Source organism: Lepus europaeus, chromosome 7 (assembly GCF_033115175.1).
Source record: "Lepus europaeus isolate LE1 chromosome 7, mLepTim1.pri, whole genome shotgun sequence".
Taxonomy (NCBI): Eukaryota; Metazoa; Chordata; class Mammalia; order Lagomorpha; family Leporidae; genus Lepus; species Lepus europaeus.
The window spans coordinates 106787019-106814691 of NC_084833.1; the positions used below are offsets into that span (position 1 = coordinate 106787019).

General features: G+C 54.7%; 3 protein-coding genes across 7 annotated transcripts; 2 read left to right on the plus strand and 1 right to left on the minus strand.

Annotated features, from left to right (window-relative positions):
• Positions 1–296: 296 nt before the first annotated feature.
• On the plus strand, positions 297–4131 carry TTC36 (tetratricopeptide repeat domain 36). Its single transcript, XM_062197134.1, has 3 exons — positions 297–546; positions 1488–1676; positions 3854–4131. Exons 1-3 carry the CDS (start codon positions 429–431, stop codon positions 4111–4113), a joined length of 567 nt encoding a protein of 188 aa, XP_062053118.1. The 5' UTR covers positions 297–428; the 3' UTR covers positions 4114–4131.
• A 366-nt stretch (positions 4132–4497) lies between these two features.
• Positions 4498–10480, plus strand: TMEM25 (transmembrane protein 25). Of its 4 annotated transcripts, none has more exons than XM_062197130.1 (9): positions 4498–4938; positions 5190–5501; positions 5859–6149; positions 6358–6486; positions 6763–6793; positions 6905–7005; positions 7144–7233; positions 7352–8851; positions 9893–10478. In XM_062197130.1, the coding sequence occupies exons 1-8, from the start codon at positions 4656–4658 to the stop codon at positions 7423–7425; spliced, it is 1311 nt and encodes a 436-aa protein (XP_062053114.1). In that variant the 5' UTR covers positions 4498–4655; the 3' UTR covers positions 7426–8851; positions 9893–10478. The 4 variants fall into 4 exon arrangements, with proteins under 4 accessions (XP_062053114.1, XP_062053115.1, XP_062053117.1 ...); XM_062197131.1 differs by having other exon boundaries at positions 7147–7233; XM_062197133.1 differs by lacking the exon at positions 6358–6486 and having other exon boundaries at positions 7147–7233; positions 9893–10480.
• A 508-nt stretch (positions 10481–10988) lies between these two features.
• On the minus strand, positions 10989–27156 carry IFT46 (intraflagellar transport 46). Of its 2 annotated transcripts, XM_062197135.1 has the most exons (13): positions 26964–27156; positions 26280–26376; positions 23971–24050; positions 21648–21800; positions 20951–21093; positions 18823–18897; positions 18573–18666; positions 16932–17060; positions 16010–16131; positions 15605–15671; positions 12373–12433; positions 12079–12164; positions 10989–11395 (listed from the first exon to the last, which is right to left on the minus strand). In XM_062197135.1, exons 3-13 carry the CDS (start codon positions 24013–24015, stop codon positions 11300–11302), a joined length of 1071 nt encoding a protein of 356 aa, XP_062053119.1. In that variant the 5' UTR covers positions 24016–24050; positions 26280–26376; positions 26964–27156; the 3' UTR covers positions 10989–11299. The 2 variants fall into 2 exon arrangements, with proteins under 2 accessions (XP_062053119.1, XP_062053120.1); XM_062197136.1 differs by lacking the exon at positions 21648–21800 and having other exon boundaries at positions 26964–27155.
• Between the last annotated feature and the right edge of the window lie 517 nt (positions 27157–27673).

A 27673-nucleotide genomic window follows, 5' to 3' on the forward strand; every position in this document is an offset into this window, starting at 1 on the left:
GTTCAGGACCTAACACGTTTAGGTCTGAGGAGGACAAAGGAGTGGCTCCCTTCCCTTCCACACTGGCCCCCTCTTTTCCCCGGGGGGTGGGGGTTCAGCAGTGGGGGCTCATGTGTTCTCAACTGGGAATACCTAATGCGTAATCTCACCAAATCATTCCAGCTGGGTGACAGGCTGGCGCGTGCTGTGCTCTGCCCCACCTTAAGGCTGGAGCCGGATTTGTTTATTCTGTGTTGGGAAAGGAGGGCAGTGGAGAAAGAACTGTAAATATTCTGCCTAGCCAGGGTCGCTGACCCCAGGCCAGAGGGGTTGAGCTTAAGCCACAAAGAGGTTGTCCCGGGAAAGCGGCTGCCTGCTGCCTGCTGCCTGCTGCCGGCTCTGCCCCGGCCCGGCTTCTCTGCCCTCCTGGGATTTTGGAGTTGGGCATCATGGCGACTCCGAATGATCGGGCAGTGTTGCAGGCCATCTTCAACCCCAACACCCCGTTTGGAGATGTTGTGGGGTTGGACCCGGAAGAAGACACAGAGGAGGAGGAAGCCGACGAAGGTGAGCATTTGGCCTTGGACAGTGGCTCTGCACATAGGCTAGTGGCACTGGGATTACGGCTGAGCTTGGAATCAGGGCTCGGCTGATCCTTAGTATGCCTGGTGACAAGGATGTGACAAAGACCGCCAGTCTGTCCAGCCCACTCCATGAACTGTGCTAATATCTCTGCTGTAACAAAGAACATGACCCCCTACAGAACGGCCAATGGAAACAGGGCAGGGGGTGGCTGAGTGGACATGCGGGCAGACTGGCATCTGCCACGCACTGAGCGGACTTGGCTCGCTGGCTTTTCCACCGCCCCTCCTAGAGTTTTTGATGCCCTTTGTTTCTGATTGGGAAGCCCAAGCTTTAGGGGGACTTCAGGCTGAAAGGCTCAGGGGTAGACCCGAGCTGATCCTCGGGGTCTGGTGGGGCGGTCACAGTGGCCCCACCTTTTTTTTAAGATTTTGTTTATTTGAGAGGTAGAGTGCAGAGAGAGAGAGACAGAGAGAGACAGAGAGATCTTCCATCTGCTGGTTCACTCCCCAAATGGCCGAAACGGTTGGGGCTGGGCCAGGCCAAAGCCAGGAGCTTCTTCTGGGTCTCCCACGTGGGGGCAGAAGCTTTGTGAAGGACAAGTAGGAGAGTGAAACAAGCTAAAGAGCCAGAGACCTGCGTTCAAACCCAAGCTATGCAACTTAGGGGCTGTGCGACCTTGAGTTCTTATACTACAAGTTAAGGAACTGGGGATGGGAGTCCCTTGGCAATGAATTGGGGGCCAACACGACCTGTCCTCAGGTTTCTTTGGGACTCGAGCAATGCCAGCTCCCAACCATGATGACATCAGCTCCCCAAACTGCAACTGACCCCTTCTGTGACCCACACCCAGACAGCCTTGGCTCAGGTCGCCCTGAGATGGCATTTTCTTCTTGGTCCTGATCGCACCTGTCCCCTCTGGGCAGACAGAGGTTTCCCTCAAGCACAGCTGGAGCAGTCCAAGGCCCTGGAGCTGCAGGGGGTGATGGCAGCCGAGGCTGGGGACCTGGGCACAGCCCTGGAGAGGTTTGACCAAGCCATCCACCTGCTGCCTGAGAGGGCCTCAGCCTACAACAACAGAGCCCAGGCCCGGCGACTCCAAGGAGATGTGGCAGGTGAGGAGCGGTAAAGCCTGGAGCTCCTGCAGAAGGGGTCCCCAGAGGGCACTGCCCAGAGACCGGGGTGGGGGGGAGCTGGGCTTGGGGGGCGTGGGGAGCTCCCAGAGTCCCCCGGAGCCTGTGTTCTTTGCTAAGAAGGATGAGCTATGGAACAGGTCCTGCTGATCTCACGGAGCTCTTGTGAGAGTGGTGTGCTTGCGTGCATTCAAGGAGCAGTGAGCGCCAACTGTGTGGCACTAGGGCAGGCACTGAGGTCACAGAGAGAAAAGAGGCACTACTGATACCTAACATGTATACAGCAGTCCCTAAGTGACAGAAGCTGTGGGAACTCGGGCAATCTCCGCAGCCCCTCAACAATCTCCAGTGTGGCCATCCCCGTTTCATTCATAAAGACACCAAGGCCCAGGGAGGGGAAATACCCTGTCTGCCATTTCATTCATAAAGACACCAAGGCCCAGGGAGGGGAAATACCCTGCCTGTCGTCATCCGACTGGGCCCAGGCAGCAGGTGGCAGGCCAGCGGGCAGAGCGGACACTGGGACAGTGGCGTAGCAGGCTCGAGAAGGGTCAGCAGGGGCCCTGTCCCTGAAAGGCAGGTTTGGAAGGATGAGGAGTTGGCTGGGTCAGCGGGAGAAAGTAGAGTCTGCAGAGGACCAGAAGGCAGGCAAGGGGCAGGGTGGCTGGAGCAGGCAGTGTAGACGGACGCCCGAGCTGCGCCTGCAGAAAGACTAGGGACTGCCAGCCCGTGCTTCCCTGTGTCTTGTTGAAACCACGGGAGATCATGAGGGTTTTAACAGGGAGTAGCTGGATCGCACCTGCTGTACTCAGGTCACTCGGGCTAGTGTGGGGACACGGAGACACAGGGGACTGTGCTGGGGACCAGAGTCCAGGCTGATGCAAGGTGCTACCACAGAAGCCTGGGAGGGAACTGCAGGATGGGTAGGGCTAGCAGTGGTGGTGGGACTCCAGGCTGGAGTTCTCGCTCCTTTCTGGGAATAATGGAGACCTGAGGCCCTTCTACAGGCGCCACTGTTCCAGGCAGCAGGGGACAAGCCGCTGACTGAAACCCCACAGAGGAGCAAGGTGATTCCTCCTGCAGAGGCCCTGGGCTCCTCCAGTCCAGCAATCCGGGAGCTTCTCAGCAGTGTGTGTGTGTGGGGGGGGAGCATAGCTCCTGCTGGGGGAAGACGGCCTTGCTGCAGCATGGTGCTGGAGCTCCCCAAGGGATCCAGACCGGAAGTGAACTGAGGCAAAGACCGGGAGGAAGCAGTCTGGGGGATCTTACTGAAGACCCCCGCAGAGGCCCACCTCAACTACTGCACAGGAAACACGGAAGATCCAGGAGACAATGGAAGAATGAGGAGAGGCCATCAGTGCAGACCATAGAGAACAGAGAACTTCTAAGGCATGGAAGGGGGGGGGAAAAAAAAAACGACCCTGAAAAGGAAAAGAATGAGAAGCTGACTTTACTGCATTTGCAAGGACTGTGCAGCTAAGCATAATTTTTTTAAAAAAAAATTTACTTATTTATTTGAAAGGCAGAGTTAGAGTGAGAGATCTTCCATCTGCAGTTTCAGCTCCCCGGATGGCCTTAATCAGAGTCAGGAACACCACCTGAGTCTCCACGCGGGTGCAGGGTCACAAGCCCTTGGGCCATCCTCCCCTGCTTTCCCAGGCGCACTGGCAGGGAGCTGGATCGGAAGAGGAGCAGGCAGGACCTGTACCCATAGAGGCTCCTGGCGACCCAAGCAGCGGCTTAACCCGCTGTGCCCCAGCCCTAAGTATAACTTGGTTGACTGAGATTCAGGATGGGTAAAAGCATAATAACTATGAAGGGGAATGGCTGCAGCGGCCTGCAGGGGCAGCGGGGCAGGGTCCTCCCCGCAACCTGCGTGTCTCTCGGTGGACAGTCAGCCGAGCGCGGTGAGGACTGACCTTTGGTCCCAGCTCCGCCTCTAAGAGGCTGTGCAGCCCAGGCTGCATCCGTGAAAGGGGAACCACGGCCCGCACCTCCATGGGCAAACCCGTGCGTGCAAATGGCCCGGCCAGGCGCCTCGGGGACCCGCACGGCCTGCGGCGCCGGGCTTAGCCGCGGAGGCGCGGGGGACCGGGCACCGGGCAGCCCCGCGCGCCGGGACACGCTGACCCGGCGCTGACCCCGGCCCTCTCCCGCAGGCGCCCTGGACGACCTGGAGCGCGCCTTGGCGCTGAGCGGCGGCCGGGGCCGCGCCGCCCGCCAGGGCTTCGTGCAGCGTGGGCTGCTGGCGCGACTGCAGGGCCGGGACGACGACGCCCGCGGGGACTTCGAGCGGGCGGCGCGGCTGGGCAGCCCCTTCGCGCGGCGCCAGCTGGTGCTGCTCAACCCCTACGCCGCTCTGTGCAACCGCATGCTGGCCGACATGATGGGGCAGCTGCGCGGCGCCCCGAACCAATAAAGCTGCCGGGCTCGCCGACTCCGCCTGCTTCTGCGTCGAGCCCACGCGCCAAGCACAGGGGCAGGGACGCTCGGGGCAGCGCGGCACGGAGGTCCGCCCGGGGCCGGCCACCACCTGCCGCGGTCGGGCATCGATTTGCCCTGCCTGGCGCGGCCCCCGCCCTTGCCGCGGACTGCGGCGCCCTTCAGACCTGAGCAGTCGCTCGGGCTGCGCGCGGGGCGGCAGCCAGGTGAGCGGTCCGGGAGTGGGCGGGGCGGAGGGAGCACGCTGCGGCGACCCCCGCACCTGCGGCTTTGCCGGCTCGGCTCAAATCCACCCCGGCAACCAGGATTGGGAAAGGTGGGATGGGGAATGGGGCAGGAGGGAGGTCAGGGCCGGGGGGGGGGGGGGGGAGGCGAATCCTCTGGGGGTGACGTGCGTGTGCGCGTGTGTGCGTCCGGTTGCTCTCGCTGCTTCTGTAAGCTTGCGGGTGTGTGCGGTTTGTACCCCTGCAGTCAGTGCTGGATTCTGCTCCCACGCGCGTCCGGGCACCTGCTGGGTGTATGTGTGTGTGTGTGTGTCTGTCTGTCTGTCCGGGCACCTGTGTGTGTGTGTGTTGTGGCTTCGGGCTCTATTGTGGGCTATTCTGCATTTGTGTTTCCATACGTGGTTCCTGGAGAGTGAATTCCTGGAGGAACTGCTGGGCCCGTCAGCTCCCACCTGGCTCACACTGCGGCTCGCCCCTCCTCTCAGCAGTCTGGGGCCCTGGCAGGGCCATGGCGCTGCCCCCAGGCCCGGCTGCCCTCCTGCACTCACTGCTGCTCGTGCCAGGCCTCCTGAGCTCAGGTACTCGCCCTGTTCGTTCTTTGGCAGAGCGCTTCTGGGGGCCAGAGCCCCCTCGCTGCGTGCACGATGCCCTGGGTGCCCACTCCGGGCTCCGGGCTAGGTTTCCTTCTCCCACCTGCTGTGGGTCCAGCCAGTCCCTGGTGAGAGAACCCCGGTGCCCTGCCCCCCAGCCTGCAGTCCCTCTGCAACTGGACTCGGCCCGGTCAAAGAACAGTATGGAGCCTCCCTAGAGGCCTCCTGCTTTGTTCCAGGTCGGGGGGAGTTGGCACCACAGATCGATGGTCAGACCTGGGCGGAGCGGGCACTTCGGGAGAATGAGCGCCACTCCTTCACCTGCCGGGTGGCAGGGGGCCCTGGCACCCCCCAACTGGCTTGGTACCTGGATGGGCAGCTGCAGGAGGCCAGCACGTCAAGACTGCTGAGCGTGGGTGGGGAGGCCTTCTCCGGAGGGACCAGCACTTTCACTGTCACTGCCCAGCGGGCCCAGCACGAGCTCAACTGCTCCCTGCAGGACCCAGGCAGCGGCCGGCCAGCCAACGCCTCTGTCATCCTCAACGTGCAGTGTGAGTGCCCCCGGGGTGCGTCCTCTGCCCGGGTATCCCCAGCAGCCCCAGCAAGACACTTAACAAACGCTGCAGCACTTTGCAAGGATTAACTCACTTTGTCCTCGTGGTTGTCTGAGAAGTGAGGCACCAAGGGGTAAAGCAGTGTGCCCAAGTCATACCCTTGGTGAGAAGTGGAGCCACGATTCAAATCTAGACTATGCTCGTCACCACTAGGAAATGCTGCTTCCCCGGCACACTCGGGCCCCTGCTTCTCAGTGTCCCCCTGAGGAGAGTCCAGGGCCCTGGACTTGGAGAGAAAGGGCTGGGAAGATGAGGGGCCGTGGTGACACCATGTTGTTCTCTGCTTCACCCCAGTTAAGCCAGAGATCGCCCAGGTTGGAGCCAAGTACCCGGAAAATGAGGGCCCAGGCCTCTTAGTTGTTCTGTTTGCCCTGGTGCGTGCCAACCCACCTGCCAATGTCACCTGGATCGACCAGGATGGGCCGGTGACTGTCAACACCTCCGACTTCCTGGTGCTAGACGCCCAGAACTACCCCTGGCTCACCAACCACACCGTGCAGCTGCAGCTCCGCAGCCTGCCGCACAACCTCTCCGTGGTGGCCAGCAACGATGTGGGAGTCACCAGTGCCTCGCTTCCGGCGCCCGGTGAGCATTGCCAGCAGCTGGTCCAGCGTAGCCTCAGGTGGGCGCAGGGACCACAGCACAGACATGGGAAGACTTGTTGCCCTTTGGGGAGGTTAGGGTGTGAGCTGTCCCTGGCCACCTTGGGCAAGGAGGGGGCAGAGAAATAGTGAGGGCATCTTGGGGGTGGGGGCACTGCCTACTTGGAATCTAACCAGGACACAACCTGCAGGGCTCCTGGCCACCCGGGTGGAAGTGCCACTGCTGGGCATCGTCGTGGCTGGAGGGCTTGCCCTGGGTACCCTAGTGGGGTTCAGCACCTTGGTGGCATGCCTGGTCTGCAGGAAAGAGAAGACCAAAGGTAGAGCTGGGAGCACTGGAGGCCAGAGGGTGGCTGTGGGTAGCAGCCAGAGCTGCAAGTGGGGCTGGGCAGGGCTCTTCCAGGGTGTGGCCGAGGTAAGACAGCGTGCACCCCTGTGTACCAGGTGGCAGGGGCAGGCACTGGGAGCCCCATCTCTGCTGGGCATTTGAGGCCTCTGTTCTGAGGTCCCAGCTCTGAAAGGGCAGGGGTGGAGCCCAGTGTGTGTGGCGGGGGGGGGGGGCACTGGCAGTCACGGCCTGGTTTCTTTCTCCTTAGGCCCCTCCCGGCGCCCATCTCTGATCTCTAGGTAACTCTCCCTGGGGCTGGGTGGACGGATGGTTTGGACCTGGAGGCAGGTGGGGACCGGAGCCCGGGCTGCTGGTGCCAGTGCGCACTGAAGCCTCCGTCCACCCTGTAGTGACTCCAACAACCTGAAACTCAACAACGTGCGCCTGCCGCGGGAGAACATGTCCCTCCCGTCCAACCTGCAGCTCAATGACCTCACTCCGGATTGCAGAGGTACGCCCAGCCCTCCTCTCCCCCTGCCCCCCACTGCCCCTGCTTTAAAAGCATCAGAAGTGCTTGGGAGACGGAGGGAGAGCCTGCTACCCCATCAGGCACGCGCCTCGTCCTGGCACCACCCTCTCTGTCATCCAGCAGGGAAACCAGCAGACCAGCAGATGGCTCAGAATAGCAGCCGGCCAGAGCTTCTGGACCCAGAGCCCGGCGGCCTCCTCACCAGCCGAGGTACTGGGGAGGGAGGGGCCTGCTGCTGCCTCTCTGCTCCCCTCCCGTGCTTGTCCTGAGTGCCAGGGGCAGAGAGGCCCCCAAGGATCGAGGGTCCCTGATTGTCCCCCCTCCCCAGGCTTCATCCGCCTCCCAATGCTGGGCTACATCTATCGAGTGTCCAGCGTGAGCAGCGATGAGATCTGGCTCTGAGCTGCAGATGGGCCCCGCTGCACCCTCCCACTCCTGCTCCAAGGCATCCGGGCCTGGCCACGCCACCGCCACTTGGCTGCCTCCTGGCTGCTGTGCCCTCTCTGATGGTTTCACTGGGCCCTGATGCACAGGGGCACAGATGTCCTCTTGCCTGAGCCCCTTGTGCTGACTCAGGCTGGGGACCGCACGAGATGGCTGGGCCCAGGCAGGGGAGCTCTTCGGTCAGGTGGGTTACCTTGTCACCCGGCATCCAGGTGTGGCGTGGCCCCAAGGCCCCCATCCCGTTCTACCTTGTACAGTAGGCATGGGGCCGCCTGTGGGGGGGGACAGGGAGGGCCATGCACGTCCTGGACCTTCCTGTGCTATGTAGCTTTGTCCCCTCAGGGAAATGTAGGACCCCCCCCCCCGCCAGCTGCCCAGCCCATCTGCCCTCCACACAGGAGCCGGCCCCTAGCCCCAGGGCCCTGGCCAAGCACAGCCTAGTCCCTTTTGCTGCACACCTCTCTGTCCTCTGTCCCCTTGCCCTGCCTCCTCCCGGGCATCAAAGATTATACACTGGACTTTCTCCTTGGGGCCCTAGACGACCCCAAAGGCCTGGCCCCTGACAGTGCCAGTGCCTGGTGTTAGCACAAGTCGGGTTGAAGGAGGAGGTGACAAGTCTGTGGCACTCAGGACAGCATGTAGCTATGCATCACTTTTACAGTGTTGGCACTTTAAGCACAGCCCCCAGGGAAGGGGGTGAGCGAGGGCCCCAGAGCCCCGAGTTTGACCTCTCTGGCATTCACTGTGAGTGACCGAGGCTCAGGATCGATTGTGGCTTTCTCTCTCTGCATGTCTTCCCCTCGGTGGGACCCCAGCCCCGACCACACCCTGGCTGCCCCACCCTCTGCGCTTTAGGGGCTGGTCCCCACAGGCACAGAACACAGTAGTGCCAGCAGTTCCGGGGGTTGTGGAGAGAGAGGGAGCCCACAAACCCCCAAAGCAACCTAAAAATGCTGTAAAAAGCAACATGGCGACGACAGGAAAGCACCAGGGTGCAGTGTGTTTCTCCCCTGTTGAGGTCTTATTTTACAATTTTTCTCATGTTACTGCCTAGGACAGTGCAAAGCACAAAGTAAATTCAATAAACTTGACTGAATGGAGTTCCACGTCTTTGCTTCATTTCTTCAAATGCCTTCTAAATGAAATCTCTGAATCACACAGTGGAGAAAATAAATAGCGAGCACCCACGCACCCACCGCTCGGCTCTGTTCCATCAACCCACGCCCACGCGGGACGCTGTCGCCGCAGGCGGAGGATCAGCCTACTTCACAGCGCTGGCCCCACAGTCCTTATTTTAAATATGGCCCCTTACTTCTGTCCTCAGAGTTGCTCCTGCCCAGAGCCTCCTCGGTCAAAGCTGTCCATCTTCTGTTGGGGCAAGGAGGTAGGTGGGGAAGTTTCTGGGACCCCACTCGGTCCACAGCCCTTCCACCAGCCCTGCTCTCAGCCACACACTGCACGCCCACCATCAGAGATGCCTGGCACTTGCCATTCCTGGCACTTTCTAGGGGTCCAGTGTCCAACAGCTTTCGTGCTGGGCTCTCTCCTCCACCAGTTTCAGAGTTCTTCTCTGCCTCCCCACCCTGCCCACCCCAAATCAGTTACCCTTGTCCACATTCCAAAATTCTGTTGCTTATATAGTCAGTGGTCATTTTCTTCTGTTATCTGTCCTAATTGGTTTATGGTGGTTTTTTTTTGTTTGTTTGTTTGTTTTTTTTTTAATTCTTGAGACTGGCATAATGGCACAGCAGGTTAAGCTGCTGCTTGAAATGTTGGCATTTAATATCTGATTGCCAGTTCAAGTCCCAGCTGCTCTGATTCCAATCCACTTCCCTGCTAATGTGCCTGGAAAAGCAGCGGAGGATGGCCCAAGTGCTTGGATCCCTGCCACCCACTTGGGAGACTTTAGCCAAGTTCCAGGTCCTTGGCTTTGGCCTGACCCAGCCCTGGCTGTTGCAGTCACTTGGGGAGTAAACCAGCAGATAAATATTTTTTTTAAATATTTATTTATTCTCAAAAGAGTCACAGAGATAGAGGGAGAGACCCTTCATCCTCTAGTTCACTCCTCAGATGGCCACAACAGCCAGCCATGGGCCAGGCCGAAGCCAGGAGCTTCTTCCAGGTCTCCCACATAGATGCAGGGGCCCAAGCACTTGGGCTATTTTACACTGCTTTCCCAAGCACATTAGCAGGGAGCTGGATCGGAAGTGGAGCAGCCAGGACTTGAACTGGTGCCCTTGTGGGATGCCAGTATTGCGGGTGGTATATGCCACAGTGCCAGCCCCGGGACAGCTCTCTCTCAAACTCTCCTTCTCTGTTACTCTGCCTTTCAAACAATTAAAACTCTTATGTGTCATTTTTTTTTTTAAGTAAGATTAAAGGAAGGTGTAAAGATGTAACTACTTGGGCTTGACTTTTGTTGTAGAAGTGTTAAGGACCTCGGATCAGCAGAGACGGGGAGGGACATTTCCAACAAGAAAAACAGCCTCCATAAAGGCTGAGTCAGAAGAGAATTCCCGAGCCCTGTTTGGAGTGTGCCAAGCGGCTGGGTTTTGCCGTTCACATCCGGGAACTGTGGACATGAGGGTCTTGGGGTGGAGACAGAGCAGCCAAATGGAAAATCTAAAAAGCCAAGTTGCAGATTTACGCTTGGTGGCGCTTCATCTTCTCACGTATCTGTTACCCTCGGGAGAGCCCAAGAGGTGAGCTCGGGCTCATTCTGTTTTACAGCTGGGTTAACGAGGCAGAGAAGGTAACTGACCTCTCCCAGGGCCGCAGGGCAGGCAGCCAGGAGGGAGCAGCTGGAGACGGGGGAGAGCGGAGCCCGGAGGCAGTGGCTCAGGACAGGGTGGAGAGCAGAAGGGATGCTCAAAAGCCCAGGCATCAGCCAGGAGCTCAGACCGGAAGTGCAGCTCACCCATGCTATTCGCAATCTCTGGGTGTGGATTCAGCCACATAAAACTTCGTGTAATCCCCAGGTCACCACTCGCAGGGTTTGGGATGTGCTTCAGAGCAGGGACAGCTTGGAGTCACCAGGGGCCAGCACTGTGGTGGGGCAGGTAAAGCCACTGCCTGTGACGCTGGCATCCCAGATGGGGGTCGGTTCAATCCCTAGCTCTCCCTCTCTCTCTAACTGTACTTTTCAAATAAATAAACTTTAAAAAAAAATCAAGAAAGAAGCAGTGCAGTTTCAGATTTCCTGACCAGAGTTTGCTGTAACCCAAAACATTCCCCAAATCCGCCGGTCTCTCCAACTTCCGCCCTGGCCCCAGCCCCAGGATTCCTGCAACAGCGAGGCGGGGAGAGCACAGCCAGACGGGGCCTGCCGGAGGCCGGCATTCTCTGGACAGGGACCCTGAGCAAAACGGGTCCCTTCGCTCCCGCTCTGGGGCAGCCTCCCTGGGCAAAGCTGGTTGACGACACTGCCCTGCACATGACCTCATTATTACCAGGCCACCTTCTTTGCCTCCCCCTTCTGCTCCAACCGCCTTTTCTCTTTCATTTCAAAGAAAAGCAGGAAAAAACAACAGGTAGGGTATTTTATTTAGAAAATCTTTGTCAATGAACTTGAAGGTAATTGCATTCCTATCCCAGACAAAATGTCTTTTAAGCTTTCCTCCCAACCCGAGCTCCATGGATACCTCAGCAGATTCCAGTTCTTCTCATTCCAGTCTCCGCAGTGGTGAAGCTGCGCACCGCCCCGGGAAGGCCGTCTGCGAGCCAGCCGTGCCCTCGCTGCCTCTCGGCCTCGCCGGGTGGCTGATACATCTCTCCGTCTCAGCGGGGGTAGAGCGGCCAGCTCAGCCCGAAGCGGAGCTGCCCGGGAAGCGGCTCAGCTGAAGGCCAGGGTCTCGGCATCCCCGGCTTGGGAGGTGGAGTTGGATGGAGGGGTGAATGCTTTCTTGCCCTCAGCGAGAGCCTTAAAATGCTGTGAGGAAAGAGAGGGAAGTTAGGGTACGCATATAGTTGCTGCATTTTAGCAAGAACCAACCTCTGGAAAACCCGTCAGCTCCTACTGTCTCCTAATTCTGCTTCCAAAACTGCATCCTGCTGGTGGCTGTGGAAAGCACCTCGAGGGGTGAGCGTCTGGCGCAGCAGCTGCTCAGCCACGGTCTGGGACATGCGCACCCCACATCAGGGTGTCTGCGGTCCAGTCCCGGCTTCCTGCTGGTGAGCCCTGCGGGGCAGCACTGATGGCTCAAGTGCTTAGGTCCCTGCCACCGCCATGGGAGACCTGGATGGGATTCCGAGTTCCTGGCTTCGGCCTGGTCCATCCCTGACCGTTGTGGTTATGGTGGGAGTGAACCAGCAGATGGAAGATCTCCATCAGTGAGTCTGTCTCTCAGCTTCTCCAATGAAAATAAATAAATACAGATTCACAGACGAGGCCTCTTCTACCTCCTCCCTGCTTCCACTCATGAGGCCCTTGGTTCTGCTGTGAGAACACAGTCCTCCAGGGACCCTCCCCCAGTTTCCCGAGGCGCACACCCTCCTCCTCTCCTCCTCCCCCGCTGCTCTCGGAAGGGCAGTGGGAACTGCAGACAGAGCTCTGGGACACAGCCGCAGTGAGCGAGCCCAGGGGGACCACGGTGAGCTCCATGCCTGGCCCACCTGTGAATTCTTGAACTCCGAGTAGAGGGAAAAGAGCAGGTGCAGGGACTGAATCCGGCTCTTGTAGACAGGGATGTCCAGGATGGCTAAAACAAACAACAAAGACACTTCCTAGAAACAGAAGCGAACAAACTTGGGGGTGCCAAGGCACTTGCATGTGTCCCCAGCAAGCAGCCACGTGCACCCAGGCATCACCCTTGAGTGCTGGCTCAGCTGGAGGCGGTACCGACGCCCACGGCCTTTCAAAAGCCTGGCCTGGATCTGTGCAGGGGCGGGGAGTGGGAGAGCACTCACCACAGATCATGTCGATGTACTCCGCCAGGCTGCAGTCGATCTCGGCCGTGGGCAGGCTCACCTGCACGGGGCGCGGGTTCAATCAGAAGTCAAAAGGCTCAAGCCCCAGGGCTCCCAGCCTGAACCGTGTCCCCCCACCCCAGCCCCTCGATTCTGTGTTGATTGCACCGCAGAATGTGAGTGTATGTGGAGAGATCACTGAGTGACCCTGAGACTGTCAGTGCTGTCCAATGGTGCAAGCGGCGACCAGGGCAGACACACACTGAGGACAACCACGTGAAGAAGGGAAATGGCCAAGCAGAGAGGCCTCAGGGAACCAGCCCTGCCCACAACTTGACCTTGTACTCCTGGCCTGCGGCGCTTCACACAGCAACCATGGCCAACTCATTCCACACGCTTCCCCCACCCCCAGGGTGGCGGAACTGGTCACACTCAGTGACTATCGGAGTGGCGGGTGACCCATCAGACCAAAGGGTTTGGTAACTAAACCAGACTGCCGTGTTGTCTTCCTATGTGGATCTGTGAAGGAGTGGCTGGCTACGGCCAAGGATTTACTTGGTGTTGTAATCCCTAACCGTCCTGAGACCCCATGGGGACAGAGAAAATGGACATGGCGTCGTACCCTGGTGACAGGCGCTGGATCAAAACAAGTCACATAGCAAGTTTAAAACTACAGCCTTCTTAAAACTTTCTCTCTTCACCAAAAACAGTGCATACAGTTCTGAAATGTGCTTATCTGCTTTTTTCCAATTTAACAATGTATCACTGCTGTCTGTTAATACTGGCAAAATAATCCCTGCCATGGTTCCCTGGCACAGTTTTCACTGAGGGATGTCCTGTAATCTAGCTGTCCAGTCCCCTAGTCACACTTTGAAAGTGTCATGAAGAAAGATATTGTTTCTTCAAGAAACTACCAAAAACTCTGTCTTCATGGAACCTACATTTTAGCAGGGAGAAAGAAGCCATTGAGGTATAGATAGCATATTACAACATAAGGATTGGGGCCAGCACTGTGGCGTAGTGGGTAAAGCTGCCACCTATGGTGCCAGCATCCCATATGGGCGCTGGTTCGAGTCCCATCTGCTCCACTTCCAATCCAGCTCTCTGCTATGGTCTGGGAAAGCAGTGGAAGATGGCCCAAGTCCTCGGGCCTTGCACCCACATGGGAGACCTGGGGGAGGCTCCTGACTTTGTATCAGCCCAGCTCCGGTCATTGTGGCATTTGGGGAGTGAACCAACGGATGGTTCTGCCTCTGCCTCTGCCTCTCTGTAACTCTACCTTCCAAATAAATAAATAAACCTTTAAAAAATAAAATAAAATATAAATAAATTAATAAAATAAAAGAAGTACATATGTTCACCAAAAGATATGTTAGAATGTTCCTGGGACTGGTGCTGTGGCATAGCAGGTAAAGCCGCCATCTGCAGTGCCAGTATCCCATATTGGAACCAGTTCAAGTCCCGGCTGCTCTACTTCCGATCCAGCTCTCTACTATGACCTGGGAAAGCAGTAGAAGGTGGTCCAAGTCCTTGGGCCCCTGCACCCACGTGGGAGACCTGGAAGAAGCTCCTGGCTCCTGCCTTCAGATCGGCACAGCTACAGCCATTGCAACTAATTGGGAAGTGAACCAGTGGAAGGAAGACCCCTCTCTCTTGTTCTCTTTGCCTCTCCTTCTCTCTGTGTGTAACTCTTTCAAGTAAATAAATAAATCTTTTTTTTTTTTTGACAGGCAGAGTGGACAGTGAGAGAGAGAGAGACAGAGAGAAAGGTCTTCCTTTTGCCGTTGGTTCACCCTCCAATGGCCGCCGCGGTAGTGCGCTGTGGCTGGCGCACCGCGCTGATCCGATGGCAGGAGCCAGGTGCCTATCCTGGTCTCCCATGGGGTGCAGGGCCCAAGCACTTGGGCCATCCTCCACTGCACTCCCTGGCCACAGCAGAGAGCTGGCCTGGAAGAGGGGCAACCAGGACAGGATCGGTGCCCCGACCGGGACTAGAACCTGGTGTGCCGGCGCCGCAAGGTGGAGGATTAGCCTAGTGAGCCGCGGCGCCGGCCTTAAATAAATAAATCTTAAAAAACAAAAAATGAATGTCCTAGTTGCACTATTGTTACAACCAAAAACTAGAAACTTCCCACACACCATCATAGTATGGATAAATTGTTAAGTATTCAAATGATAAAATGCTATATAGAAACAAGAACAAATGAACAATTACACAGAAAAATGTAGACAAATATTCCAAAATACTGGGCTAAAGAAGACACCAAAGCGTGATTAAGTTGAAATAATATACGGGTTGGCATTGTGGTACAGCAAGTTAAACTGTCACTTGCAATGCCTGCAGACCATATAGGAGCCCTGGTTCAAATCTCAGCTGCTCCACTTCTGAGCTCCACTTCTGAGCCACTTCCCTGCTGATATCCATGGGAAGGCAGCAGAAGATGGTCCGAGGGCTTGGGCCCCTGCCACCCACATGGGAGAGCAGAATGGAGTTCCTGGCTCCTGGTTTCAGCCAGCACCGGTTGTTGTGGGCATCTGGGGAGTGGGCCAGCAGATGGAAGATTTCCTTCCCTCTCGCTGTTACTCTGCCTTACATATAAACAAATAAATCCTTAAAAACAAAACCAAAAACAACAAAAATCCTGAAAAAATTTTAGAAAAAGTACAAACCACCTGCAGGCAAACCTCATGTATGCCATTAGAAATCAGGATGGTGGCTGCCTTGGGAGGTGGGGGCCTGAGGCCTTCCAAGGAAGCTGGCAGTGTTCTGCACACTGATCTAATGCACACAGCGGGCTCCGTGGCCAAAGCAATACCACTACTCACCGCATGTGCACACTTCTGACTGGGTGGTATACTTCAATTTTTCTTCTATTTTTTAAAAATGATTTATTTGAAAGTCAGAGTTGCAGAGAGAGATCTTCCATTTTTTGGCCACAATGGCTGGGGCTGGGCCAGGCCAATGCCAGGAGCCAGGAGCTTCATCCCAGTCTCCCACACAGGTCGCAGGGGCCCAAGCACTTGGGCCGTCCTCTGCTGCTTTCCCCAGGTCATTAGCAGAGAGCTGGATTGGAAGTGGAGCAGCCAGAACAGGAACTGGCTTTACCTGCTAAGCCACAACGCCAGCCCCCATACTTCCATTTCTAAAACGTTAATAATAACATAAGGGACAAAACACTGGACCCTGGCATGAGGGCCACATCTCTCTTACTTCTTGCTCCTTTCCACTCACCTTGCCCAAAAGTTCCTCAAATTCTGGGGACCATTCCTGCATCAGGGTGTCGATGTCAGGCATGGGCCTGGAAATACAGAGGTAACAGTGATGAGAAGGCTGGATCGAGGGCGGCAGCAGCCCCCGGACTGGAACGTGCCTAGAGGGAGGAGAGGGCCTCACTCTGGCCCACGAGGAATGCAGGAGAACCTAGGCTGTGCCAACCAAATTCCCCCAGGGCCTGGGGCTCAGAGGAGCTGGCCCCATAATGACACCAGAGAAATCAGCATCCTCCTGTCTACAACCTCAGCCAGCAGCTGACCAAACTGGCCCCAGGCTTTGGGCCTCTTCTCGGGAGTAGTGGGTCAAAGGTGGCGAAGGTGGCGAGGGGGACCGAGGCATGCCACGGAGCGCGTGCTCTCTTACCTGGTGTAGTGCACAGTGGCAGGAGGCTTGGACCGGTGTAACTCGCAGATACTCTCGATCCACGTGTCAATGGCTTTGGGATTCTTTTCTGCGTCTTCCACGCTCTTTACTTTCACATGTTGCTGGGAAAACAAGGAGAGAACCTGGCTGACAGTCCTGAAGCGGCGCTCTGGTTTGTAACGGGGCGACTCACCACATACAAGGGAGCCGAGGAAAAGGGCAGCCTAACCACGGCCCAGCGAAGGCTCGGGCAAGTCCACGGGCAGGACTGACCATAGTGAGACACCACTTGGCACCTACAGGAGGGCCAGAACTACAAGACCGCAAGTGCTGGTGAGGCTGTGGCGAAACCGAGACCCTCCGTTACCACTGCGGGACTGCACAGTGGGGCGGCCACTGCGGACAACGCTAGCGACAGCCTGTGGCCCGGCAGTCCCACTCTTACATAGGGATCTAAGAGAAAGAACAGTACCTGCCCATGCAAAACTGCTACCCGGACAGTCACCGCAGCATCGCTCATCAAAGTAGAAATGAGTGGTGAGTGGGTGAACAAAACGTGGTGAACCCATACAACTGAACACTAGGCCGCCCCAGAAGAGGGCTGAAGTGGTTGCCGGCGTCTGGGCAGGAGGGGGGAGAGAATGAGTGGCTCCGTATGTGTGTGGCGTTTCTATTTGGAACGATGAGAATGTGTCTAAATTAGAAGGTGACCATGGCTGTACGACTCTGTGAACCCACCAAACACCAGTGAGTGGGACAGTGTAAAGGGTCAACTACACGATATGCAGATTATGTCCCAAGTAAACTGTCGCTACGAAAGCAGAGCTGGCCCAGAGCCACAGCTACTCCTTTCGACAGGAAGCACGGTACAAATGGCACCGCTGGCCCTCTGCAGCCGGGGCCTGGGATGGGCCAGACTTACTGTGACGTTGTGCTGCTTGGAATTCTCCGTTAGCCACAGGGAGAGCACTGTAGGGTCAGACTGCTTTGTAGAAGGTTCATCCAACACCAACAGGCCAAGGTTGTCAGGCTTCCCGTCAGGACGTGGGACCTGGTTAAGAATAAGGGAAGGAAGCAGAGAGGAAAATGGGAGGGCCGCAACGGTGTCACGCCTGCTACGTTAATAAGCTGAAAAGGAAGAAGTCTCTGGCTCACCTTTATTCCCAGTATTAGAAAGCATGCTGGGATGGGGCCAGAGTTCTCGTGGGGGGAGGGGTTTGAGCCACTGCCTACGATGCCAGCATCCCATATGGGAACTGGTTCAAGACCTAGCTGCTCCACTTCCAATCTAGCTCCCTGCTAATGCACCTGGGAAGGCAGTGGAAGACTGTCCAAGTATTTGGGCCCTGCATCCATGTGGCAGATCCAGATGAAGCTCTGGGCTCCTAGCTTTGGCCTGGAACAGCCCCTGCTATTGAGTCCATTTGGGGAGTGAACAAGCGCATGGAAGATCTCTGTTTCTCTGTGTCTGTCCCTCTTCTCTGTAACTTTGCCTTTCAAGTAAAATAAAAATAAATCTTTAAAAAAAAAAATAAAGCACGCTGGGGCCGGCATTGTGGTGCAGTGAATTGAGCCGCCACTTGTGACACCAGCACCCCCTATCATCCCATATGGGAGCGCTGGTTGGAATCTTGGTTGTTCCATTTGTAATCAGCTCCCTGCAAATGCATCTTGGAAAGCAATGGATTATGGCCCAGGTACTTGGGCCCCTGCCACCCACGTAGGAGATTCAGATGTAGCTCTATACTCCTGGCTTCAGCCTGGCCCTGCCCTAGCTGTTGTGGCCATTTGGGGAGTGAATCAGCAAATGGAAGATATTTCTTTCTCTCTCTCTCTCCCTTTCTCTCTCTCTCTCTCTCTCTGATGTTCTGCCTTTCAAATAAATAAATCTTAAAAAAAAAAAAAAGTGCATGATTGTTATCATGATGTACTAAATACTACCTAGACAAAAACACATTATCAGAGTTGGTGCTGTAGTGTAGCAGGCAAAGCCACAGCCTACAGTGCCAGCATCCCATATGGGCGCTGTTTTGAGTCCCGGCTGCTCCACTTCCGATCCAGCTCCCTGCTAATTGCTTGGGGAAAGCAGCAGAAGATGGCCCAAGTGCTTGGGCTCCTGCCACCCATGTTGGAGACCCAGAAGAAGCTCCTGGCTTTGGTCTGACCCAGCTCTGGCTGTTGTGGCCATGTGGGGAGTGAACCAGTGGATAGAAGTTCTCTGTCTCTCCCTCTTTCTCTGTAACTCTGCCTTTCAAATAAAAATAAATACATCTTTAAAAAAAAAGAAAAAATATATGATCAATAGGACCCTAGATATAAATCTTGGATTCATAATTAGGATGACAAATATATGACAAAGTTTTCATTTATAATGAGATAATAAAGTATTACTTAATAGCAATGAGTATAATTTGGAACAGAGAGCAAGGTTAAGGGTTCTGGTGAAATGAATATATTATCACAGTAGCCAATGCAAGTCTAGGAAATACTAGAATTGTTAGAGGGAGGGCAGGCAGTCGGGAGAAACATCTAAGGAGCCAGTTGTAGGATGGACTGCCTGTACCTTTAAGAATGCATCGATGTCGCCGACAGCTGGGATAAAATCCGGAATGAAAGGTTTCAGTTTGTGATCCAGCTCAATCAACTGAGGTGTGTACCTAGGGGATTGTCAAGGCCAAGTGGAGACAGTCAGAGAAAGCCACTCTACTGTGTAGGCTTGAAACACAGGAGAACGGCCCCTTTCAGACTAGAGGTAGGCAAGGTTTGGGGTGAGGCAGCAAGGGCGGGGTGGAGGGCGAGGTCCTGGCGCTCACCTGCTGATGTACTGGAAGAGCTCCTTAATCTCAGCAGAAACGGGCAGGTGCTCATAGTCCGCAGGATCATAGGCCCTGGGGAAGGGGGACACCACTTGGTCAAGGTGCCCAGAGAAGAGCGTGTGTCCCCTGACCACGGGGACGGGCCCGGATCCAGGGCTGTGGAAAGGCAGCTTTAAAGCTGATTATAATTACTTCTCGATTATCTGACGGTGAAGGAGGACGCAACTGCAGAAAATCCAAAACAGAATTCTTTTTATGTCAAACCGTAACAAAAATCATCTTCCCTTTGTGTGAATGGAAGGAATTATGAGAGAATGTGGAATAAGAGATTTTGATTTCTGACATGGAAATACTTCACGCCAAGAAAAAAATGTTTTAGAGATGACGGTTTTGACAACATTTATAAAAGTAAAATCGTTGGAACCAAATGAAACATCCAGACTTCGGAAGATGGTTGGGTTTGTCAGACTGCATTTTACACCGTTAACACAAAGTCCTCGTGTGGGGCAGGCGTTTGGCCTAATGGGTAAGGCCGGTTTGGGCGCCTGCGTTCTGTGTCAGAGCGTCCGGGCTCCTGTCCCAGCTCCACTCTGTGTCAGGGTGCCCAGGATCCTGTCCCAGCTCCACTCCTGCTGAGTATATACCCTGGGGGGTAGCAGGTGGTGGTCTAAATACTCGAGTCCCCACCACCCCTTGGCTCCCAGCTTCAGCCTGGCCCAGCCCTGGTCATCGTGGACATTTGAAGGATGAACCAGTAGATGGGGATTCTCTGTTTCACTGCCTGTCAAATAAATTAATTAAGAAAGAAAGTACTGGTTTATGACAATGTATATAGTAAAAAAACCAGTAGCACATATAGTATTAATCATAATAAAGTAAAACGAAATAAACATTGGCAAATAATAAGTGGGTTATAAGGTTGTTAATAAGGTGTTTCTGGTGAGACTTACTTTAAAAACTTAAACATATTAATGACTTAAAATTTACATTTCCCAGGGCTAGTGCTGTGGCGCAGCAGGTTCAGCTGCCACTTGCAACACTGTCCCTGGCAACCCACATCATAGTGTCAGTTCACACCCTGGCTGCTCCACTTCTGATCCAGCATCCTACGAATGCTCCTGGAAGGCAGCAGCAGAAGGCCCAAGTACTCGGGCTCCAGGCTCCCAGCTTTGGCCTGACCCAGCCCAAGGCTAAAGTGAACCAGTGGATGGGAGATCTCTCTCCCTCCCTCACTCTCTCTCTCTCTGTAACTCGGCCCTTCAAATAAATAGATCTCTTTTTAAGTTTACATTCCCTAGAATATGACTTATAGAATATGATCACGAAGCACAGTGGGAACCATGGACGTCAGTGCAGGGTTAAACATCCGCTTAATTTACTTCATCCCTACCTGCAGGTGGAAAACCCAGGGTTCACTGTTTTTATAGTTACTAAACTACGTTACTATGACATATGCACTTGATAAAAAAATACAAAATAAATACAGTGAAGAGTTACGGCTTACTCCTACCTGTCCCCTTGCCACCAGCGGTTCCTCGCCCCAACTGACCATTATTACCAGTTCCTAGTGTGTCCTCCAAAGACAGTCCGTGTGACATTCGCGTTAGACACAGGCTAGCACAGCAGAAACATGCTTTCATACCTTTTAAAAATTGAGCAGTGCCTCCTGGCAACTGCTCCTTGCCAGTGCATGGAAAGTGGCCACCTAGCTTTTAACGGCTAGGTAGACTTCTACTGACCGACTGTGCCATCATTTATTGAACCCGTAATTGCACTGTCAATCGATGGGACTTAGAATGCACTTTGAATAAAACCCCGGGGGGTGAGTCATGACTAACGTGGCACCGGGCGGCAGCAGGAATAGGGGGCTCCTGAGGTCCAAAAAGGAGCTAGCCTAAATCACAAGGGCTGATGCACAGGGCCCGTTTCGCTCCGCAGACACATGCATTTGCTCGGGCTCAGAACCTGAGCTACCTGAAGAACTTCATCTAATCCTCGAGTCTCAGAGAGCAAGGGAGAGCACAGGGCTGGGTTTGGGACATCGTTGCTGCCCCCGAAGCCCTCCCAGCCCCGGGTTTGGACAGGGAGTCTCCTCCTGCCTGCGCGCGCCAGGCGGCCCCCTCACCCTTCCGGAGGGGCCCCGTGCTCTTCGTCCTCGTCGGTGTCAGAGTCGGTCTCGGAGGAGTCATCGTCGTCCTCGTCGTCGTCCTCGTCGTCGTTCTCACTGAAGCCCCGCTGGGGGGTCATCTGGGAGGTCTTCTTCCTCTCCTGAGACAGGGCAGGGTGGGCGGAGGGGGCCACGTGAGAGAGGGGCGGCACACCACGCCCCGGCCCGCCCAGAGCGGCCCGCACACCGCCGCCTGCTCCTGTCCAGCCACAGACCGGGCACACGCCAGTCCTCCGCCCGGGGCTGCGGCAGAACGCTGCTCTGTGCTCCCTCCCGTACCTGCTCCGGGGCCACCCTGAGAGCTCTGCATGGACGTGACCCCGACCGCGTCAACCCCAAAGCTGAGCAGCACCTCTCTCAGTAGTGACTCGGGAGGAAACGGGGCAAGACGGAGCAGGGAAGACTTTGGAGGATCTTCATACTGAAAGATCAGCTAGTCTCCCATCTGTAAGGCTGCCCAGGGCAAGGTACTTGCCACATCAAGAGAAGAGAGCTGGGGATGGAGGCCGCGCCTGACTGCCGGCCAGTGGTTCCCGAGACGATGGGTTTTCCCTCCGCATTCAGTGACATTTCTCCTCCTGCCCCGCCCCCAAGGTAGATGCAAGGCGTAGCTTCCGCCTCACGAGGGTCTCGTGTTCTTGGCATTACAACCTACCTTTCTGAGTTTCTGGCTCTCTAGGTACCACCCCACTCTCTCCAGTCCATGAGAGGAGCTCTGGTGGCGCTTGGGACTTGCAGGGGCAGTAGGGATGGGGTCCGTGTCTTTGCCTCTGTGGCCTGGAGCCTGTGTCATGCCCTCCCTTAGGACCTGAGGAATGACCAATTGGCCCCCTTTAAAAGGTTTTGAAAGCTTACAGCGTATGGCTTATATTGACAGTTGCTTGGCTCCAGTTTTTAAAAATCATTTTAATGCTTTTCTTATGGTAAAGCCACTGCTGGCACGTAACATTGTGACACATTACAGGATATCAAAAACTGGTTTTGGTTGCATTTCCCTCTAAGAATATCAGATTCATTATCTAGAGATAGAAATATATTCTAGCTTATCTATAATTTATGACAGATATGATACACACTTGCATAATTTATTCTGGGACTATGCCTTATTGCTGTACAATTGATAAGAACCTTTTAGAGTATTCTTTCTCAAGACATGCCGAAATTACCCCTTGGTCACCTAGGAAACAGCTTTCATAAATGGGACTTTTTTTTTTTTTTGACAGGCAGAGTGGATAGTGAGAGAGAGAGACAGAGAAAAAGGTCTTCCTTTCTACCGTTGGTGCACCCTCCAATGGCCGCTGCAGCCGGCACATCTCGCTGATCCAAAGCCAGGAGCCAGGCGCTTCTCCTGGTCTCCCATGCAGGTGCAGGGCCCAAGCACTTGGGCCATCCTCCACTGCCTTCCCGGGACATAGCAAAGAGCTGGCCTGGAATAGGGGCAACCAGGATAGAATCCGGTGCCCCGACCAGGACTAGCACCCAGTGTGCCGGCGCCGCAAGGCGGAGGATTAGCCTGTTGAGCCACGGCGCCGGCCTTTTTTTTTTTTTTGACAGGCAGAGTGGACAGTGAGAGAGAGAGAGAGACAGAGAGAAAGGTCTTCCTTTTGCCATTGGTTCACCCTCCAATGGCCACCGCGGCCAGCATGCTGCGGCCAGCGCACCGCGCTGATCCAAAGCCAGGAGCAAGGTGTTTCTCCCGGTCTCCCATGGGGTGCAGGGCCCAAGCACTTGGGCCATCCTCCACTGCACTCCCGGGCCACAGTAGAGAGCTGGCCTGAAAGAGGGGCAACCGGGACAGAATCTGGCGCCCCAACCAGGACTAGAACCTGATGTGCCAGCGCCGCAGGCAGAGGATTAGCCTATTGAGCCGCGGCGCCGGCCACAAATGGGACTTTTAAGAAAATATATTGTCAACTTGAAGATTATTCAAAAGTTGATCATTTCTGCTGATTCTCAATGCCTTACAAATTGGAAAGATACATCAGCCCCGATCCTGACTAGACGTTGAAACTGGAAGGATTTAGTGTAGACACAAAATTCAGAGGTCACTTAGGACAACTGCACTTTTATTTTGTCCGCTGCTTCAAAGTTGTGCTTTGCAAAAGCTTTGCTATAAAGGCAGAGGGTTTTATAGACCAGAGACAAACACCTACAAGATGACCTTGTGTATAAGATATTAAAACAGCACCCTAGTCACAGAGTGAGGCCACCTCAAAATGTCCCCTCTTAGGCACAGTGTGAGATCAGTGTATCACCACAGCTTTCTGTCTCTATCGCTTAGATATTCCTCTTCACCTGAGTTTCCAAGGCTCCTGTCCTTAAAGGCCTACGAAACGTAACCCCTGGATCATGTGCTGGGGTGGAACACACGTGGCTGTGGCGCGAAGCACGTGTGTGGCCAAGCTCCACCTGGCTAGGCAGGCAGGCATCTCGCCAACTTTCTTTCAAAATGGCATGACTCTCCAGACTCACAGAACCACAGCAAAGGGACACCTGTGTCTTAAAGACTTCAACATTGAAATCTCTCTCCTAGGCAGTATTGTAAGTGCCGATACGGAAAAAAAAAAATGCCTAGACCAATTAGTTCCAAACACACTTCAGCTGGACTGGACTGCGTGCTGAACCTATACATTCCCCTGCTTTTTCTTCTAGATTCTGAGTGGGGAGTAGGGATATGTAATTTTTAAAATAAGTAGCCCAGGTAATTCTTACAATCAGTAAAGTCTGGGAAACACTGACCCACATTACATGAAACTCGTCACCAGAAAGTCTGCTGAGTGACAGGCTTCATTCCTGACAAGCAGTAGAAACCACAAAGCTCTCCAATCCTGCACAAGTTTCCTGCATGAGCTCAAAGGTACCCAACCACTGGAGATGAGCACTCAAGAACACGTGCACTGTTGACCTGGTGTCATCTCAAACTAGTTACTAAGACCCCCAGGCAGAAATCCCGCAGGAACCCGCAGGTTATATTGTACCTTATTATTTTCCTCTTCGTACTCGTCACTGCTATTATCAGCCATAGTCTTGCTGTGAAGGCGGGCAGAATGAAGAAGTCCTTAGAAGAAAAGGTTTCCCTTTAGGTTGTTGTGAAGATGACTTGTAAGGAGGACTATGTCTGGTTTATAATGTTTTATGCCCTAGCCATTTTATGGAACAGCGTTTATAAGTCCATCTAGCTAAAGGACTGGAGACTGACTTCTAGTCATGGCTGCCACCTGTGATGCCAGCGTCCCATATGAGCTCGTTTTTGAATCCCAGCTGCTCTACTTCCATGCTTCTGATCCGGCTTCCTGCTAACGTGCTGGGAGACAGCAAATGATGGTGGCCCACATATTTGGGTTCGTGCTACCCATATGGGAGACCTGGATGAATTTTCTGGCTCCTGGCTTCAGCCTGGCCCAGCCCCAGCTGTTAAGCATTTGGAGTGTAACAGCAGATGGAAGACACCTCTCGATGTCGCTCCCTCTCTGACACTCTGCCTTTCGAGTAAATAAATGTTTTGTTTTGTTTTTTTTATTTATTTGAAAGACAGAGTTACAGAGAGAGGTAGGGACAGAGAGAGGTCTTCCATCCGCTGGTTCACTCCCCAGATGGCTGCAACGGCCAGAGCTGTGCTGATCTGAAGCCAGGAGCCAGGAGCTTCTTCCGGGTCTCCCACGTGGGTGCAGGGGCCCATGGACTTGGGCCATCTTCCACTGCTTTCCCAGGCCATAGCAGAGAGCTGGATCGGAAGAGGAGCAGCCAGGACTCGAACCGGTGCCCATGTGGAATGCTAGCGCTTCAGGCCAGGGCGTTAACCCACTGCGCCACAGTGCCGGCCCCATCGAGTAAATAAATGTTTAAAGAAACCATATCTGGTAGCGAGGTGTACACGCCAAAGAACTGAAACCGGGGACTCAGACACTCGTACACCTGTTTACAGCAGCACAATTCACAGCAGCCAAGAGGTGCAAACAACCCAAGTGTCCACCAAGAAATGAGTGGCGAGGGGCTGGCGTTGTGGTGCAGCAGGTTAAGCTGCTGCCTGCGACACCAGCATCCCACACGGAGCCTCGCCATTCTATCAAAAATAGGTCTCCCTCCTCACCATTGTTTTCCATAACAGCAAACAATTTTTGTCTCTATCAATGCACTGATCACATTTGCCATTATCTTTTTTTTTTTTTTTTCATTTGTCATCTGTCTCCCATGATTCCAAGCAACAGGATGGCAGGGACAATGTGTCTTTTGTCTAAGATATTGTATTCCCAGTGCCAGGCAAAAGGCTGGGACATAGCAGACATCCAAAGATGACTGTTGAATAAGTGAACCGTATCAAGTCCTCTGAAGACATCCATTGAGCTCTTGGTTGGGGATGCAGGTTAATGGCAAGCTCTGGAGGATCTTCAAAGCTGAGCAAAGCATAGTTTTGGTAAGAATAAAAACCAGCAACAATAACTACTAAGAGAGTGAACTCTTGGCTGACTCTGAACACAGCAGCAACACCAAGTAACTGGAGATGGGGAGGTGAGCACTGTAGCTGTTTGGGATGCCCACCTCCCATATCGGATTGCCAGTTCAAGTCCTGGCTACTCCACTTAGGATCCAGCTCCCTGCTCATGTAACCTGGGAGACAGATGATGGCTCAAGTACTTGGGCTCTTGCCACCCATGTGGGAGACCTGAATGGAGTTCTGGGCTCCCAACTTCAGCCTAGCTCAGCCCTGGCTGTTGCTGGCATTTGGAGAGTGAACCAGTGGGTAGAAGAGGGTGCTCTCTCGCTCTCTCTCTCTCTCAGCCTTTCAAGTAGTAGGTGAAAATACATAAAACCATTAAGAATTTTTTTGGGGGGTAAAAAATGGTGATAGGGTTGGGTTGGAAGAAGAATCTGCCATGATTTCTCTTTCTTAACTACTGAGAAAACACACGGTGGCAAGTGGAGTAACGTAACTCTGAAAGTCAGAATTTGCATTATAAAATAGGAACTTTTTAAAAAAGATGTATTTATTTATCTATTAGAGAGGCAGAGGCAGAGAGAGAGGTCTTCCATCCACTGGTTCACTCCCCAGATGGCCGCAACAGCCGGAGCTGGGCCATTCCAAAGCCAGGAGCCAGGAGCTTCTTCCGGGTCTCCCACATGGGTACAGGGGCCCAAGCACTTGGGCCATCCTCCGCTGCTTTCCCAGGCCATAGCAGAGAGCTGGATCGGAAGTGGAGCAGCCGGGACTCGAGCTTCTTGAGGATAACCATGAATCCCTCTCGCTCTTTGAAGATCATTTGTTTTCTTTCCTCTTCCTTCCTCTTACCTTGGTATCTTGGGGTTGGAGCATAAACGCTTGCGACCTCTTCCGAGTCGTTAATCTCTAGCCGCTCATCGTACGTCTGGTTCTCAACAATCTCGGTCTAAGCAAAAGGAGACCTGCTCACACGACTCACAGTGGGACACGGGGCGCCCCGCCGGGAGACGCACTCGGTCCGCCTTCCTACCCAGGACACCAAACCTCCTCCTCCACCCACAGCGCGGTTAACGCAAAGTCACTCTGCTGCAGGAGCTGTCGGCAGCGAGAGGGCAAGGCGATGGGACAGTCAACGTTGGGGGCAGCTCCCCGGGGCTGTCAGATCCGCGCAAGGACACAGCAGGGTTCGTCTGCAGCTTCCCCGAGGCTGCTGGGGTGTCTCGGGAAGACCTCGGAGGTTCTGGGAAAAGCTCTGTCCCGGCGCCAGCCCAGGGGCGGCGTCCCGCAGAGGGGCCGAACCCCAGTGTCCAGGTCCCATCCAGGAGTCCCCAGGAGCATCAGCCCCTGTCCACCGCGGTCCGCAGGCCGGATCCCGGTTAAGGGGAGTCACGGGGGGGGGGTCACCGGGGGGGGAAGGGGCGCAGAAACGGCCCGTTGTCATGGAGACGGGAGCAGCGGGAAGGGGCGACCCCTCAAACGCCTCTCGGGGTGGGGGAGCAAGGCTGTTCCCTCCCTCAGATGAGCACGAATTACCTGTAGCCCCTCTGAATCCGTCTCCTCTATGGGAAAAGAACCCCAGCCTAGGGCTAGGGGCTCACTCCAACCAGCTCTAGCCACTTTAGGGATTCTACTTGGAGCAACCGGCCTGTTCGTCGCTAGGCAAAAGGGAAACGAGTCGCGAGATTTGCTTTCATTCTCGCGAGACCTCCACTCGCCGGGAGCTCGGCGCAGGAAGGAGGTCCAGAGGAGTCAGTGAAAGCCTCTCTGGGCCGCCGAGCCGCTGGTTTGTCTATGATTTAAATAAATGCAGCTGTTGCGCCCTCTAGCGGCCGTGTTTGGCAACGCGGACTGATTCGGCGACAGGAGAGTTAGCCCTCCAATTTAGAAGCAAGGCTATATGTATGCCTTTCTTTTTTTTTTAATGTTTATTTATTTTATTTATTTATTTATTTGACAGGCAGAGTTAGACAGTGAGAGAGAGAGAGACAGAGAGAAAGGTCTTCCTTTTTCCGTTGGTTCACCCCCCAGAGAGCTGGACTGGAAGAGGAGCAACCAGGACAGAATCCGGCACCCCGACCAGGACTAGAACCCGGGGTGCCAGTGCCACAGGTGGAGGATTAGCCTAGTGAGCCGCAGCGCTGGCCTATGTATGCCTTTCCACCCACCCAGGACGAGGATTTCCAGGCATGCGACTCCTCCTAGGTGGGTCTAATCAGAATTCACACATGCTCTCCAGAGAACAT